The 18,476-nt window shown below is 40.6% G+C and overlaps 1 protein-coding gene across 1 annotated transcript; it reads left to right on the forward strand.

Moving 5' to 3' along the window:
- The first annotated feature begins 253 nt into the window (after positions 1–253).
- Positions 254–4,819, forward strand: foxa3 (forkhead box A3). The gene is made up of 2 exons (XM_006805194.3): positions 254–656; positions 2,005–4,819. Exons 1-2 carry the CDS (start codon positions 594–596, stop codon positions 3,340–3,342), a joined length of 1,401 nt encoding a protein of 466 aa, XP_006805257.1. The 5' UTR covers positions 254–593; the 3' UTR covers positions 3,343–4,819.
- The last annotated feature ends 13,657 nt before the right edge of the window (positions 4,820–18,476 follow it).

Below are 18,476 nucleotides of genomic sequence, written 5' to 3' on the forward strand. Positions count from 1 at the left end.
TCAACAAAACTTAACTCTTCTGAAATAATGAGAAACATCCCAAAAATGAGCACAGCTTTTGAACAGTAGTACACTTGCTCGGCGGGTTTTCGCCAGCACAGCCGCGGGGCCAATATCCAGCACGCCAGGGGGCTACATCTGCCTTTTTTGCCGGGCCCTTCCTGCCCGATTCAAAAGTCAGGGCTGGGCGGGGCCGAGCAGAGCCTTATAAGAGAAGGGCGCCCAGGTTCCTCTACTGTATTTGCAAGTTATATCTCCGTCTGCCGCGCGCTGCGTCCCGAGGGCCCGGTGACCAAAAGAAAAAACGGGCCACGAGAAAGAAGCAGAAGTCTTTTGAGCATTAACAAGTTTAAAGCTGCCAAACAATGGATTACTGACAACTAAGAAACGCTGACCTACCTGTTCTCCGGAGCGGAATCGCATCACTTTTTCATTTTTACGCATTTTAGACTCCGTGCGACAAGGAGAAACCTTTCTGCTTGGATTTTCTTCCCGATACGTGCCAACTTTTAGGAGGACTTAATATTTATTTTTGTTATTCTGAAAACTTCGGTCACAGATAAAATATTCTCTTCTGAAGACTTTTGTTTGGGATGTTGAGTTCTGTGAAGATGGAAGAGTGGAATACTTACTACACAGCCAGCGAGGCCAGCGAGGTAATGACAAGCGAAAACATGAAAATATCAACAGTAACTACAAATAAATCCAGTTTTTTTATTTACTCTTGTTATAAATATTGCCAAGGTTTCCGCCTTTGTTTTGGGGGATTTAAAAAAAAGGGAGAAAGAGAGACAGACCGTGAGGGAAGACAAAATGTTCGCTTATGGAGCGGGACTCCGAATCTAAAGTAGTTGCTTTGATACATTCGAAAATAATTTTATAAAAGTAGGCGAAAACCTCGAATTAACATGGAAATATTATGACACTGTCGTAAAAATAAAAACATCCACGCATGGCATTAGTAATGGAAAATCAAATCTCGGGAATCTGGACAAAAAACAAACAAACAAAAAAACCCGAAAAAACTAAAAGTAAGAAAATAATAATATCGTAATATGTGAGTAACTAATATTTTTAGCAGTTATGGTAAACAAACATCATAAATAAATCAAGAAATAAAAAGCAAGTCAGGAAGGGGCTCGCTTCTTCTGCAAAATAAATACTTTGATTTTAAATCAACAATGAGACAATTATAATTTAACGGATTTCGTAATAAATAGTCAGTGAGAATTATATGATGTTTTTAAAGGACATGTTCTCACTGTTAGGCCTTTATCCTTTGTGTCTCTGCTCCGCTTAAGTGTTGCAACGATTCAAGTGTAAATGAAACAAGACTTTTTCCTCCCTAATTCAATTAGGAGTTAATTCCATCAGCAGCAGCAATTCTCACCTCAACCCAGCCTGATTAAATTACCGAGAAGAAAGCGTTTGATAATAATTAACCAAAAATAATCGGGCTTAGATAGTCTGTTTTTTATCACCCGCAGATTTAGTATTTTCGCATCCATAAAAATTAAATATCAGTAAGACTCGGGATTCAGAGAAGCACAATTCTTGACATTTAGCTCTGAATTATTCAACTTTATTCCACACAAAAAGGCCTTGGAAGTAGGATCACTCCTCCACTTTAGGTTAAATACTGAAGAACTTGTTTTTTCCATGGCAGCAGTGGAGGAGGCCGTCTGACCGAGAGGCACCATGACGCGCTTTTTACGCATTTTCAGGTTAACATCGCTGTGTGAAATCCATGTCCCCTCTCAGCACACTGAGAGCTTCATTGTGCATTGATAAGAAGTGACTTTTAACACTGGGAGTCTGGGAGTGTTTCCTTTCACATTTCACGTTTTGCCCGAGAAATTCAGATCAGTTATTTCCAACAGAAGTGTTAAAAATCGAAATCAAAATGAGATAGTTACAGAATTTATATAATTATTTGTCTTATTTTATTTCTTTTCTGTGTTCACATTGCAACTAACTAGATTTTGTCCCTCCTGTTTTCTCCAGATGTACTCATCTCCTACAACCATGAACTCTGGTCTGGGCTCCATGAGCTCTATGAGCACCATCAATAACTACATCAACTTGAACCCAGCCACTGTCTCGCCTGCTGGTATGAACATGTCATATCACCCACCCACCACCAGCATCAGCAGTTCACCACTGGCCTCAATGGGCTCCGTTCCCGGCCACATGTCCCTCTCCCCAGTGGCCCCGTCCCTCACCTCAGGCTCACTAACTCAGCTGGGCCCTGCTGCTCCAGGCTCCCTGAGTTCTTTGTCCCACTACCAGGACATTAGCCCATCCATGAGTCAGCTGGGATACACCTCTCCTGCAACTCTGAACCGAGCAGGGGCAAAGGAGATTAACCCAAAGCCCTTCCGACGGCCAATGACCCATGCCAAGCCGCCATACTCCTACATCTCCCTCATCACCATGGCCATCCAGCAGAGTGGCAGCAAGATGTTAACCCTGAACGAGATTTACCAATGGATCATGAACCTGTTCCCCTACTACCGTGAGAACCAGCAGCGCTGGCAGAACTCCATCCGCCATTCCCTCTCCTTCAACGACTGCTTTGTGAAGGTGGCTCGCTCGCCCGACAAGCCGGGCAAAGGCTCTTATTGGACTCTCCACCCACAGTCCGGCAACATGTTTGAGAACGGCTGCTACCTGCGGCGCCAGAAACGCTTCAAGATTGAGGACAAGTCAGCAAAAAAGGCAGCCAAGAACCAGGACATGGGCTCAGGAAAAGTAGTTCACAGTGTCGATCTCATGGTGGAGGACCGCAGCCCTGGAGGTGGATCAGAGGGAGCAGACTCCACCCACTCGGATAACTCCCACCCGGGATCTTCAGATGACCAGCCTCATTCCCGAAACTCGATGGTTTCATTGGAATGTCCACCATTGTCCTCCTCGCACCTCCACAACCCACCTGTCTCCCTGCCACCCTCCTCCACCCCCTCATCTTCCATCTCTCCATCCTCCATGTCCCTCACTGGCACCTCCTCCTCCAACCCACTCCTCCACTCCCAGACTCTACCCAGTAGCTCCCACCTCCTGCCGAGTGTCATGCAGCAACACATGGACATACAGAGCGACCCCCTCAAGTCTTTAGACCCCCACTACAACTTCAACCATCCATTCTCCATCACCAACCTCATGTCCAACGAGCAAAAGATGGACCTCAAATCCTACCAGGACCAGCTGATGACCTACAACACCTACGCTGGGACCTCTCCTGTAGCAGCGAAGCAGATCTACGACAGCCCGGGGCCGGCCACAATGGACTCGGGCACTTACTACCAAACTCTGTACAGCCGCTCAGTACTCAATGCCTCCTAATATGGACTTTTAGCGACTCCCACACACACACACAAACCTGCTCATGGAGGAAAGCCAAGATGGAGACTTCTGTGTCTCCCCGCATCTGTTAAAATGGACTCCAATGCTTTTGCCATCTTCCTCTTTCATTCTCTCTGCGTCTCTGGACTTCAAAACTCACATCCAAAATAAAATAGCTGCCATGTTTAGAGGGACAAAAGAACACACTTTTTCTTTTTACCATCTCTGTCAAACAAGGAGACAAACTGGTTACACGGAGGACAGAAAAGTGAAGCTGGACAATAGGAGGTCTTAAATGATAGTGAAGTCGTTTAATTTGTCTGTGTGTACGTTAAAGTCCAATCCTGAGAATTGTGTGTGGCAAAAAATAGCCTTGTATAAAATGTAAATAGAGGTAATGAGGAGGGGAAAGGATATTTGCATTTATTTATGAAGGGAGAAATTTTAATATAACTTGTATTGTGCTCTGTCGACCAGTTACAACCGCAATGTGAGGTTTCGTTTTTTTATCCAGAGGAAAGTTTCAGGTTACTGCTTCAGGCAGGTGTTACTGCAACTGGAGACATTTAAATTCATTTCTTTGTGAGTGTGTTACAACATTGGTCATTTTTTTTTTGTTTTCACGCCCTGATCTGTTGTGTTTTTGTCGGATCGGGCGTCTTGTCGATTTAAACGTGTAGCTCATGAACTCTGCTTTTAAAAAAAAACGTGTCGTCTTTTTGGTTAATATGAAGAAAAAAAACATTGTGTTCCTGCTGAGGTTTAGAGTAAAACAAAGTAACAAAAAAAAGAAAAAGAAAAATCTGTAGTGAGACGGAAAGATGCAAAGCAACTGTGGTAAAAAAAAAAAAAATATATGTGATGTGTTTCAGATGACCAGAAAATAGTTCCTTTTATTACTACGTGAAGCATTTTAACTGCACGCCTTTCCAGAGACTGTAACATTTCGAATAACAGTTAACTGGTGAGGTGCATGGAGGAGTTCTGTCAGTTACTAACAGTGGGGGGAGGAGAGATGCACTACTGGAGGATTTACATACAGTACTTTGCACTATAGAGCTCTCAATGGCCAGGTGGGCTGATAGTGTGTGTGTGTGTTACAACAATACGTAGGAATGTCCTCCTTAAACTGTCAACGGATCAGCTAAGTAGTAGCCGTGTAAAAGTGGGTCAAAAGACCGCCCCCATGGCTGAAAAGTGCCTTTTCTTCAAATGACTGCTGATGTGATAAGAGATCAATGTATGGATGATCTTTTGAAGGATGATAAGCAGCAGAGGATGCAGAAGTTTCAGGTCACGCGATGTCCTCTGTGGAACATGTTTCAATGCCAAATGTCCTTTATTTAAAATATGTTGCTTTTCCAACTTTGAAAGTGTGCTGATATAATATATTGTTTGTGTTTTCTTTTCTTTCGGTTTAAGTGTGATCACACTGATTCATGTTTCTTTTTTCTTATTAAAGAGGGGACAAATGGTGTCTTTGCTTTTCTTCTTTCCGTCGTTTTTAATAAAGGAAGAGTTTGTTGGTCAGCACATCCTGGATCAAACAAACAAAACAGGAAATCCTTAGCGTGGATTTGCTGTTTTGGATTAGAAGAAAACACATCGGCTCTTTAAGGATTTCACACAGATAAAGCATTCAAGAATAGCCTTTTATTACAGATTTTATTATTTCAAGTGAGACAGAATAAATTTTGAGTCTTTTTAAAGATCATTTTTGCAAATGCACAAACATTTCTAAAAGTTAGCCACTGAAACAAATGTTACAGCAAACAAAATCAATTATAAAATTATATTTTTCTACATCCTGCACTATTGTTGGCAGCACATCTCTTACTTGCCCTGGCCAATCAGTCACGGCTCTTTGGTAGGGTAGTGCTGCAGGAATAGCACTGCCTTGTTGAAACAGCTCCTGACCAAATGACTGTGGTGTGCGACATTTAGGACATGTAGGACTGGTAGACTAAACATGGCTGAATCACACTGAGATCCTCAAAGCCGACCTCTGCGCAGACCCTCTGCCTGGGCGGCATCGCACACACACAGAGTGAGGCCCTGACCACTCCAAAAACTACTGACCTGCCTCTGACCCTGCACTAGAAAAACCGTCAGCAAGTCGACGAAACAAAAACAGGGGAAAGTAAGAGCAGGACATTTATCTTTTTTGCCTTTAAGGACCAATTCCAGAGAGCTCCACCTAAACAGTAAACACACAACTTTCTGCATGTTTAAGGAGATTTTTCAAGCAAGGGAGCAACAAAATATATAGACTAAGCATGAACACTGGCTGAATCTCTTGCAAAATATGGAGAGGATGAGATAGTATAATCATACATATGAAAATGTTGACTTCAGAGAAAATTCTGTTCAACACTAACGGTTCTTGCTTGCATCGAAATGCAGGTAAATTTATGCTAAAACCACCAATTCATGTCTAGAAACATGAACAAATACAATGTTATTTTGTCACCAAATTATTTAATAAGAGTTAATGCACTGACACACACGCACCCACACACCCCACGCTGCCCTACTCTCTACCTGTCTGCATGTTTGACAGTTGCTCAACCCAACCCTGTGCTGTAGCTGTTGTCACAGATTTGTCCCTGACTGCTCTTTTATCTTAAGCACAGTAACAAATAACGCCAGTGCATATGATCAGCAGCAGCACACACTCTGAAGATATTGGCCTCATTTTTAACCATCAGCGTTTCTGACTTTCATTTTTCTGTCTGTTTCTTGCAGCAAGATGTTTTCGCCAAAAGTATGGTGTTGTAAGTCGTTTAAATCATGTAGGTTTTGTTAGCAAACTGTATTCATAGAGTACATGAGTGCAATGCACAGACACACATGTCTGCAAATTAGTGCGAAGGAACAGCCGCCAAAACTGGAACGCTCGCATCAGCTTAATCCTTCAGACCAAGAGGTTACCACCAACTTACCAGCCTATTTCTATTAACTATTGGAGACAGTGCCCACTTGATTCTTATAAAGAATTACGAATGAATCAAGTAGGCAAGACGTGTTTAAAAAAAGAAAAATTAACTATTAGAGAGAAGAGGAAAAAAATGTAACTAATCTTTCTTTCCTTTCCATATGGTTGTCCTCAACACACACACAGGCAAGACACACTCATACATATGCCTTAAAGAAATGCTAATTGGTCAACGGTCTGAGTGTGAAACTCGGGCAGTTCTTGCATACACAATAGTCCCTTTGGAGCATTTAGCTTGATAAGATAGGCAAGCACCCACCTGATATGGTCTCCACAGCTACAAAGACACACACGCACACTCACACACACACACACACACACACACACATATACAAGAAGGTGTTCCAGGTATGACTAACCTGACTCTATAATGTCACTCATAGTAATCAGGAGACCTCGCTGATAGTGGTCACATTCATTCCAGACTTTGGGTGAAGGAAAACTGATTAGAGTCTATCCACAGATAACACACTGTGACTTAAAGGGGCAACAGTGCAGCAGCTCGAGCAATTTCAGCACCAAAGAGAGAAAAAATTCAGATGTGACCCTTACATTTGTAACCTTTCATCTGTAATCTGTAACCCTGGGCTGACCGAGTTTCCAGACATGGGACTCTTTGAAAACAGATACTGACTGCTGATAACAGTCTGGATGTCACAATAAAATATTCTCCTCTACAAATGACCATAACAGGTTACAGATTCTGGGATTTTCCCACACACTTCTGTGATGGTGTCATTTTCTTTTAAAGATTTAATCTCATAAAATTGATAAAGTTTATCAGATATAACCAACTCTCTGTCAACATAATTATGCACATCAGACTTGTCAAAAGTAATTGAAATATCTGTGTTGAATAGTATGAAATAAGTATGAAAAGCCACTGATTTTTGTGGCTTCTATGGTGAGTATGGTGATCAGTTAAGTTCATAAGACTTTTCCAAAGTTACAAAAGTAAAAGAGGAAAACATGGAAACAAACGCTGGAATATACCGATGTATTCATGTCATTCAGACCATGACTGCAACCAGTGTTGGGAAGGTTACTTTTAAAATGTATTCCACTACAGATTACAGAATACATGCCCCAAAATGTATTCTGTAACATATTCCGTTACGTTACTCAATGAGAGTAACGTATTCTGAATACTTTGGATTACTTAATATATTATCATGCTGTTTACAACTACATGAATGTGATTTATTACTATTACTGAAGGTCCGCAGCTCATAGCCGAAAACTAGCTTTACTTTTTTGTCTGGGTCAAGTTTGCTAGCGAGAGACAGAGAAAGGCTGCTCCAACTGAACTTACTGTTTCAGAGAAAAACACGAACACGGTGTACAGTCGAGTCTTAATAGCTTACTTACAACTGGGCTGTCAGACACTCTTCTTGGCTGCAGTGGTTATTATTATATTTACATGCTTCCAGCTCCCGTTTTTTGCTCGATGACAGCTCGTACTTTTCCTTTTTCTCCCTCCCTCGCTCACAGACACATAACGTGTATGGCAGTCCATTCTCCCTGCAGCACGGACTACACTGCCCATGATGCTACATTCTTTAGAGCTATGCCTGTAGCATTCTGCCTATTAGCTTAGCACAACAACAACAAAAAGGCCTCTCTCACCCAGGAAACACAGGCAGAGAGAGCGACACCCTGCAACCATGGCAACCGTAACGCCTGGAGCAACAGAAGTAGCTGTCAAACAAAACCCAAACAGGCCTGACCCACCACAATATGAAACAGGGAAGTACCGCCGTATAATCCATTTATTTCAACAAAGTAACTGTATTCTAAATACCACCTTTTTAAACGGTAACTGTAACGGAATACAGTTACTCATATTTTGTATTTTAAATACGTAACGGCGGTACATGTATTCCGTTGCTCCCCAACACTGACTGCAACATGGATGCACCTTGTTTGTGGAATACAGTGTTGGGTTACAAATGGTTGGTTACACTACAAAATTATTGTGATTAAATAGTAATTGTTAGATTACTCATGAAGTAATTTTGTATTACCAAACACAAACTTTCCTTATTACCTCACATCTTATTTATTTCACTTTTATTTATATATCTAGCCTTCTATAGAGTATATCTACCTGTGAATGCATTGCTCTTACATCAGTGCACAGTGAGTTGATACTTGTAGTATTTGCCACACCAAAAGTAACAGTAGCAAGTAACAAGCTCTTGCAAACAAGCTCGTTGGGGACACAAGAAGACCACATCATCCAAGAGGCCTCAACATGTCTGGAGATGCATGAGAGCATATCACATAGGACATGAATGCCCTGCTTAGAGGTGGTCTTTGCAGCAGTAACGTCTGGAGGTAAAAGAACCTGTGCAAAACATTCTCAGAGTTAAGCAACAAAATATGTTCATGAATTGGGAGGAGTACATTGTGAATGTGTGACTGCAAGCTTGAATCTTGCAGATGTCATCTCTGCATAAAAGGCATGCTACGTCGTGTACTGGCACTAACAATGGATGGAAGGTCGCACATGTTGGATCTTTTAAATTATATTTTTAACTGATTTAATTCCTCTGAATACTGTGCTGTTCTGTAAGCACTGGGTCTGCAAGTGGTACTGAATGATCAAATTAACAAACATATTTTCCCACTTCCTAACATCTGTTCAGTTAAGCCACGGATGTTGAACTCCAGGCTTCGAGGGCTGGTGTCCTGCAGGTTTTAGATCTCACCCTGGGTCAGCACACATTAACAGGCTTCTGGAGAACCCCAAGACATGTTGAGGAGGTAATTTAGCCATTTAAATCAGCTGTGATGGATAAAGGACACATCTAAAACCTGCAGGGCCCTCGAGGCCTGGAGTTCGACACCTGTGAGTTAGACAGAAGATTTTGCTTATTTTAAAAAAACATCCCTAATTTGGGGCAAAGCACTTCGTTTGGTGGTGCTTCCGGAAGATTTATACGATGACAGTTAAGATATGTTTCAGTGACAAATGGTTCCTAAAGACATTATCGTGACACAACTGTCATTTTTAGTATAATGAGTATTTGTCTCCTGAGGTGCAGCAGTTTCTCTGTTGAGCATGTGGTGACAGATGTCCTCAGGCTCTATTGCTGGAGATAGAAAATCTAACGAGGAGCCTGCCAGCATGCACACCTGTACAAAGAGTATCTGTGCTAAAATGAATAGTTTTTCATTTGCATAAGAGACAGAAAGAAGAAAGAAAGAAAGACAGAAAGAAAGAAAGAAAGAAAGACAGAAAGACAGAAAGAAAGAAAGAAAGAAGAACGGAAGGAGGAAAAAAGGGTGGTGTCTGTTTCTAAGATGTCTAATGCAAATGAGGCAGTGCATCCTGGATCCTGTTCTGTGGATGAACTGTTTACACTTGTTATGCCCGAGAAAAGGGAGGGAAAAGAGAGCGAGCGAGATAGAGAGATAGCGAGAGAAGGAACAAAGCACTTACAGTTCAGTCCTCAGGCTACTTGAAAAGTGAACGATTATTTGATGACATATAAGTTCGTGTGTTAGTTAGTCAGTGAGAGGGGTACGACAGTTAGTCAACAAATTTGCACTTACTTGTACAACAAAATCCAAAACCTGCTACTCCCAAAAAACTCAAACTGGTAATTATGAGACTCTTATAACAACAATAATTTAATCGAGGAGGTCTTAGAGATAAAAGTCAATAACATACAAATGCTGAAATCTAAAATATCAAGTCTGGTGGATGTGTGACTAATAAAGTCACACATCCACCAGACTGACAACTGCAGGCAGTGAATGGAAACTATAAATAGTCCTGCCAAAGAGTCGAAGGTTTTATAAGACAGACAGACAACGGTCCAGCTTTACAAACATCAATAAACACAGTCCAGTAAAATTGCCCAACCTCAGTTGTTATTTGCATCTGCAAAATTTTCTATTTGGTAGTATAGCTGTGTTCTGAGATATCCTCATCTTGCAGTATGTATAAGTGGGGAGAGCAGTACAGAGCAGGTGTCAGTGACAGAGGTGGGCTCCAAAGCGGCTTGCAGATGCACTGCATTTCTGCTTTGTGAGACAGAAACTTGACATTTTAGTGTTTGAACTGTTGATCTAACAAAATAAGAACTATGAAGAAATTTAGATTAGGTTGTAGATCCGTCAGTAGAAAAAAATTACTATGATAATAAATCTGCACCCTAAGAGCAAGAAGGTCATGAAGCTCCTGGAGTGGTGTTTGCACATTCCCTCTGTGCCTGCCTGGGCTCTCTCCGTGTTCTCCAGCTTCCACCCACAGCCCAAAGACATGCATAATAAATTAAACACATTCATGCCTACAATTTAAATTAACTGTAGGTAGAAATGTGAGAGTGGATGGCTGCCTGTCTTTAGCTGCTAGCCCTGCAATAGACTGGTGTCTAGGATATACCCTGCAACTTACCCTATGACAGCTGCAACAGGCTCTAACCGCCCACAACCCTGAATAGGATAAGTGGGTAAGAAAATAGTGTGTTGGATAAACAGTAACATAAGAAAATGTACTTTGTACAAGGCCACAGCAGGCAAGGCCGAGAGTGAAACTAAAATTAATAAACATAATTTTTTGAAGGAAAAAATAAAATAAACAAGAGTTTGCTGATGCTATCATGCCGACCTTTATTTCACTAAAACCCAGCTCAGGTCCTTTTTTACTGTTAATGATTAATCGAAATAGTGGGGTGTGGTGAATGAACTTTTTTTAGGTTTTGAAGGAGATGGTCGACAAAGACAACAACTATTGCCTTGAACAGCAATAATCGTGATGGTACGTCTCTGTTATATAAATATTACAATATAAAACATCGCTTTAAACTGAAGAGTAAAGTAAAGAAAAGAATCTCAAAAATCTTGATAAAAAGCCGTTTATCAGTGGCCAAATCATCAGGATGAAGAGACATTAAAAACTGAGCTGCAGGTAAAAGAGAGAAAAAAAAGCAGACAGAGAGACTGTCAGTGCATAACACAGTCAGTATGTCATCCAGACAGACGGACAGACAGAGCGCCACTGGCCCAGCAGAGGCAAAGATAAGCAGTTGGACTTTGCACCGTCGGCCGTGGGTGTTGCAAAGAGCCCGAGATAAAGTGCTGGCCTGAGAGACGAACACAGAGGAGGAGAATGATTACATTTAAACCTAATGGTGTGTGTGTGTGTGTGTGTGTGTGTGTGTGTGTGTGTGTGTAGTATCGATCAAACCAGCACCACTGTCTCTCATGGATGCAAAAAAGAGCAGCAGGTTAAAGGTCAAGGGAGCTTGGTTTGTAGGCTGGTTGCTGGTTCTAAACCCTGAGCTGTGGGCTGAGATGGCTCTGTTTTCTTGTTGTTTTGATAGTGTGCAAACTGTGTAAAACAAACTGTAAATAAATGTTGAAACGTCCCTAAAAAGCTCGCTGTTTTTTCATGTGCCATTCATTCAGCTTTTAAAACTGTGTGTTGTTTTTCAAAAGATCAATTTCTTAAATCCTTAAATTTCCCGCTTGAATACTTCTTCCTGTTATAATTTTCATGTAATTTTTTTTGCATCCGGTGACTGTTTACCCTGACCCAGTTTCCCAGAGGGATCATTAAAGTTTCAGTTTATCTTATCTTATAGTAATATTGTCTCTGTTATGATTGCACATAGCACCTGCCGGGTTTGTCCAGTCCTCCCTGTAACATTAGACAAAGCAGATTTGAAAATAAAATCCATGGATTGTTTGATGTGGTATTTCGATTAAGTCGAAAACTATGCATCATACCACAGGTTAATATGCTGACACCTAGTTCTGCTCTGTATTTTCAGGATGTGCTGTGGATGTGAAGACCGATTTTCTCAGGACTTTGTTTTCTCACGTGTCAGAAGAAACCAGCAGGCTGGATTTATGAACAAACCCGGAGATCAACAATGATGGGAAAGTCCCACGCAGTTGTTTGTACCACTCTGATAAACCTTGATTCACAAATCACCTTTGCTTCCCAGACATGAGGGATAGTCACATATAGCCTATCTAAATGACAGATCTATCATGCAAACTAGCTCAAACCACTGTGATACATTTCACCTGAGGCTAATGCTGGTGGAGTGTCTTTAGCATAAACGTCCTCAAACAATAAAACCATCGTTTACTCAAACAGCTTAAATAACAGATCATCTCATTGCAATGGCGTTCTCTTCCAAGAAATTTAGGATCCTGGAAAGTTGATGTTACATTAACATAACTGAAACTCCCAATGGTCCCAGCATGCGCCAATGAAGCCAATTACTTCAGAACAGCTTAAAAACCTTACAAAAGAACAACTGTCATGCAGTTTAGATCATAAAAAATGTACAAAACCACATTTCTATTAATGTGCCGTTTCGAGCTGGCCACAAACATGAAGGCTAGAATGGTATTTACTTGTCAACAGCGCTATCAGACACTTTAAAACCAAAGGAACTTAGATCTAATACCTTATTTATACATTGGGGATACATTCAATTGAATTCATCTGTTTGAACTAAAAGTTTTTACACTGGAATAGTTTACATTGGCAAACAGCATTTGCCGTTTTCTAGTACTGTTGGTTCTGGGTTTGAATCCACCATCTGGCCAGGGCCTTTCTATGTGGAGTTTGCACGTTCTCCCCATATCTGCGTGGGTTCTCCGTGGGTACTCCGGCTTCCTCCCACAATCCAGGTAGTGGGGTTAGGTTAGGTATGAGTTTGAATGGTTGTCTGTCTCTCAGCCTGGTGGCTTGTTCAGGATGTGTTGCTGAAACTCCACATCCACAAGCAATTTTTGGAGTGGAGTGAATAATCACACAGTGGCTACGTCCACACGTACCCGGGTATTTTTGAAAACGCAGATTTTTCTATGCGTTTGCGCCTTTTGTCCACACGTAAACGGCGTTTTTGGTCACTGAAAATTTTTTAAAAACTCCTGCCAGGGTGGATATTTTCAAAAACTCGGTTTTTGCGTTTACGTGTGGACGAGGTAAACGCAGAAAACGCAGCGTCAAAGGTGTGCGCATTTTTTGACGTCACACTGTGCGCCACGTTATTGTTTCAGTGAAATAAATTTCTACAATGGCGGACGTAGACAAAATACTGTTACTGTTAATTTTACTCTCTGCTGTGTTTAAGTGCTTACATACACACGCAGTTACTGTCCCTCCACACATATGACTCAGTTCTGCTTCTATGCGCCATCTTTGTTTACTCTTTCCCAACCAGGCTTATTGACTTCTGATTGGCCAACATTTTTTTATAAACGAAAACAGAAAATCTTCGTTTTCAAAAATACCCGTGTACGTGTGGACGTAGCCTGTAACAGCTTCTAGTACCCCCATTACATGTAATTCAGTACACTATAAATGCTACAAATGTAGCACTATAGTGCTACAAATGTAGCATTTATAGTAGCTTAGATCTAATAGCATTTATAATGCTACAAATGTAGCATTTATAGTGCTACATTCTGATTCTGATTCAGTCAACTTCTGAATCAGAATGTAGCACTATAAATGCTACATTTGTTATGGAAACATTCTGATTCAGAAGATGTTATGGAAACATTCTGATTCAGAAGTTGACTGAATCAGAATGTTTCCATAACATCGTGATTTGGAGCTTCTCTTCAGTGGGAGTTGAAAAAAAAAAGATATTTTTGGCAGGTTTGTTGCTAACACACCCTCCAATTTTCAGCCACAATTTTCATGCTTTCAGATGAGAAAACAAAGAGTTGCAGGTCAGCGTGTTTCGTTCCCGAAGCTGAGCAGTTGTTTCTTCATAGCTACTTTCAGGTTCAACAAACCGACAAGTGGACTGTGACAGTGTCAGGATGGTGTGAGGAGACATAAATTGTCCACAAGTGTGATGAGACCTTCAGGAATGTCTACCAACATCTGGAGAGCATGTGTCGGGTCAAACACACAGTGAAAGTGTGCGAGAGTGTGTGTGCGACTGGCTAGACTTTAAGACAACAACTACTTGAATTGACATGACAGCCACCAATGTCTGCTGCTGTAAATCACACACACTGAGCCAAAGGCACATATTCTGCACACACACACATATAAAGACACACAGAGCATGCCGGAGGTTGTCTCTGGCTCTCAAGCCGACGAAGACAGGGTGCCCATCCTTTGCCAAATAACAGAAGCTGATAGAGCAATGTGTCAAACTGTTGTGTTGAACATGGCTCTGACCGGGTAACAGACACGACTTTGCTTCTCAGCTTGTAACCACTTTGGCCGAGTTGGGTTCCCTTGAGAAAGATTTTAGTGTATTTGCTCAGTTTTCATCTTTGTGTTTTTTAACTGATATCAGACAAAGCAGTAGTCTTTGCTCTGTCCAAAATCCTCCGAGGTAGATCTGGAACATTTAGAAATCAGGCAGAAGACGATATCAGCTTTTGGACAGCAAGTCTGAGAGTTGGAGAGGAAAAACAAAAAAAAAAGCACAACTTTCACTGCCTTTTCTAAAATGTTTGTTTAACCCAATTCAAATAATGATTTCAGTAAAGACAGATAAACTGAAGATGAAAAGAGACACTGTTTCAACTACTAATTATTTCCATCACATCTTCATATTTGGGGCAGGGATAGCTCAGTAGGTAGAGTGGTCGCCCCATGATTGGAAGGTCAGGGGTTCAAATCCGCTGAACTACCCTGAGGTACCCCTGAGCAAGGTACCGTCCCTACACACTGCTCCGCAGGCGCCTGCTTAGTGGCTGCCCACTGCTTCACTGAGTGAATGGGTCAAATGCAACAAGTAAAAACAAGTAATTTCCCCACGGGGATCAATAAAGTATACATTATTATATTTCATTAAAGAACAATCGCCAATAAGTGGGTGCCCTGAAATTGCTTCCACAAATTACATTACAAAATGTGATTAATCGATTTTTTGTTTAGCCAACAGAAAATAAAATCAAGAAAAATATGTCTTCTGATTGGGTGGACAGCCTGGCGTCTGATACCAGAGATGCCTGCTCCATCGACTCTTCATATTCATATAGGTGCGTGACTTCACCTCTGCTAAATCAGTCACTAAACTGGACCTTTTAACATGTTTGGACTGTTTTAACAGAATTATCTGACAAATAATATAGTTTTCAGTGAGGTACTCTTTAAGGGGTTGACTCAATTTGTTTTAACATGTTTTATTTTATTTTATTTATTTTATTTTACATTGCTTATGCTATTTGTATATGTACAGCACTTTGTGAACCCTGGTTTTATGTTAAAGTGCTTTATAAATAAAGCTGGTATGGTATAGATCATCCAAGAAGTCTCTTCTTCAGTTTCTGTGCCTGATATTGTAGTATTTTATGAGTCTGTCATTTAGCAATAATCAGAAGATTTTCTACACAACATCCAAGTTAAAGCTGATAGCGCAGCGCACCACCCTCTCTGGTTTGACTCTGCTGCAGTAGGGTGGGGTTGTAGAAGGAATAAGTGGTCAGCCTGGGAGTCAGGTGTAACAGTAGACCTGAAGGTAGGAAGGTGAAATTGTGGTCTAAAGTTTTCTTCATGCAAGATTCTTGCCTCTTCTTTGCTCTGTAACATATAGATGTGGATTTTTTTTTTGTAATTGATTCAAGCTAACATTAGGAATAACAGATTTCCTCTATTTCAGGCATGACTTAGAGCAGGTTGTGTGCTATAAGAGTGTGCAGTTTTGTTTTTAAGGGCAGTGGGTCAGTGTGTGCAATCTGAGCCATGAGAGTTCATTCTGTGCAGAGGAGAGGTCAGCCTGCTACAACCTGTTCTCATTCCCAGGGCATCATATAATGCAGTTTTGTAACAAACAAAAAACATACAGCAGACTAAAACCAGCCCTGTTAATATGTCAAACCCTACAATGCAAAAATCCCCACCCCAAGCCCCGAATCCACCCATGGACTCTAAAGTTAGCACTACAGGCTCCTTCAGACTAACAGTGAATTGCTGCTTATGATAAATGCCAGTGAAATAGTGACTAAATCCTAATAACTATCTTTGCTAACTCTAAAAGTCTAAAAGAAAAGTACACGCTCACACTTCCCCACAGTTTTAACTGAATTAAAACCGATCAATAAAAAGTTTGAATTATTTTAAACAGATAAGGAAATAAAAGTTATTATGATTTGATAAATTCCATCTCTTGTGAGAACCTTTAATGATTCCTAAACGAGACACACACCTTTACATAAATAAACACACCATTTTGTCTAATCAAATATAGATTAACCTTGGCTTTGACTGATCTGTTTGTGAGGAAGCAGCAGAAGAGTAAGGAAAACAGCCATGACTTAGCAAATAACCTCGTGACACTGATTATTTGCCACAAATATTTACAGCAAATCAAAGAATTAATCTTTGGCTACAACTCAGCCGCTGATTGTTTAATATTCTGCCAGCGGAAAACCAAATTTGCTTTGAGTGACTTTTTATCTGCCTATAATTCGGAGGGACAACTGTGGATGTGATGGCCCAGAGGCCAACAGCTCAGTTTTCAGAGAGAGAAAAAAACAAAGCAAAGCATGACACACACACACACACACACACACACACACACACACACACACACACACACACAGGTAAAAGCTACAGTCCTGCAGTTTACAGTGCATATGTGCTTGAGAGTTTTCATTTCAACTATATAACCGCCACAAATGCAATTATATATGTGCACGCACACACTCAGCCTGCTGTTATCTTATCAGTTATCACAGGTGTTCATATTGAAGGTACCGTACCAATGGCCGGTTTCCTGCTAGGAACGACATTTTATGTGCATCCATGAGTTTGTTGGCGTGTATGTTCATTCGTGTGTTATACAGAATCTTTCTGAGGATTTTTTTTATATTTCTGCATAAATATGAAAATCTGATTTCTGGATAATGTCTGTGAGCAGATGCACTTGGGTAACAGGGTGGCAATCTGACAGGTATACTACAAAGGAAGTTCAACACAAATAGATTTTCTTTGAATTAGCAGTGGTTTTCAACAACGCTGCATATGACTCTTTTTCTGCGAAAAATGATCCCTATGAGCGCCACCCACTCTGGTAAGATAAGAAATTATCAAATAATAATAATATAATAAGATAAAAACATGAAAAAATTCTAACGAACACAGAAAATAGAACTCAAATTAACCTCTTAAGCCCCAAGCCTACCTGATCTCCTGCCTTTTGCCCCCGTATCAGGGGGCGTTGGGGCTTAAGAGGTTAATGTTGCAGAAAACTGTTAATCTTGGGATTTATTACACATAGTGATAAAAAGAAACACGTTGAGTCAAGTCAAATTTATTTCAATGCTGAGTTCACTCTCGGTGCTGTTAATTTATAATATGACAGTTTCACATTTGAGCTTCGAGAATTTACAATGGATACATTTACATATTAAAGGTTACTATCCAATAAAGCAGATGCAGAAATCACTTTAGACTCTTAGCAGAACAAAGTGAAATTACTTTTCCGTCCTCCTGCGACCCTGAATTGGATAAGCGATGGATGGATGGGTGGATGTTGAAATGGATGGATAGATGGATGGATGGATGCTGAAATCCAGCATGTGCAAAACAGACTCAGCAGCACATTAGAAGCAAGTTTAAAATAATTTATACACATTTGCACCAACAGCTAAAAATATGCATACATGCAAATTACAGTGAAAATGAAACATAGTTTGTAACTTTTGCATCTGGGCTTTATAACATAGCAGAGAATCTAAACAGTAAGAGTCTATCACACTTAACGCATGCTGCAAATAAAAGAATAAATGCAAACATGCCACTTCCAATTTTATCCAATTTTAAACCAAAATTCGGAACCTGGCTAAATCTGATTAAATCAACAGCAGAGCTCATTTTGATCCTCAAGTATTCAGGCTGTGGAGCTTGTGCACTCACCAACGCTTTGCATTATGGGACTATTGTTCACAGTCTGAGTTAATGGTAGAATATATGAAGATAGATGTTTCATTTGGGTTTGAAAATTAAATTATGGACATTAGAAACGTATCAGAATTATAAGCTGCTGTGTAGTAAAATAAGAAAAATGAATGAAATGGAAACTTTTCATGGACAGGAGTGAGATTTTTGCACTTTCCAGTTTGAAGTAGCAACAAGGAGGTACAGTTATGAAACCAACGAAACATTGCCTGGGAAGTCGTTGGAAAGAAGAGAAAAATC

The sequence above is a fragment of the Neolamprologus brichardi genome, chromosome 14, assembly GCF_056152115.1.
Source record: "Neolamprologus brichardi isolate AB-2024 chromosome 14, ASM5615211v1, whole genome shotgun sequence".
Classification (NCBI taxonomy): Eukaryota; Metazoa; Chordata; class Actinopteri; order Cichliformes; family Cichlidae; genus Neolamprologus; species Neolamprologus brichardi.

Excerpts from the sequence above, each read along its gene's own strand:
- foxa3 (XM_006805194.3), top strand. The coding sequence starts at position 594 with ATGTTGAGTTCTGTGAAGATGGAAGAGTGGAATACTTACTACACAGCC. Across the intron at positions 657-2,004 it reads CAGCCAGCGAGGCCAGCGAG|ATGTACTCATCTCCTACAAC; the intron begins GTAATGACAAGC and ends TGTTTTCTCCAG.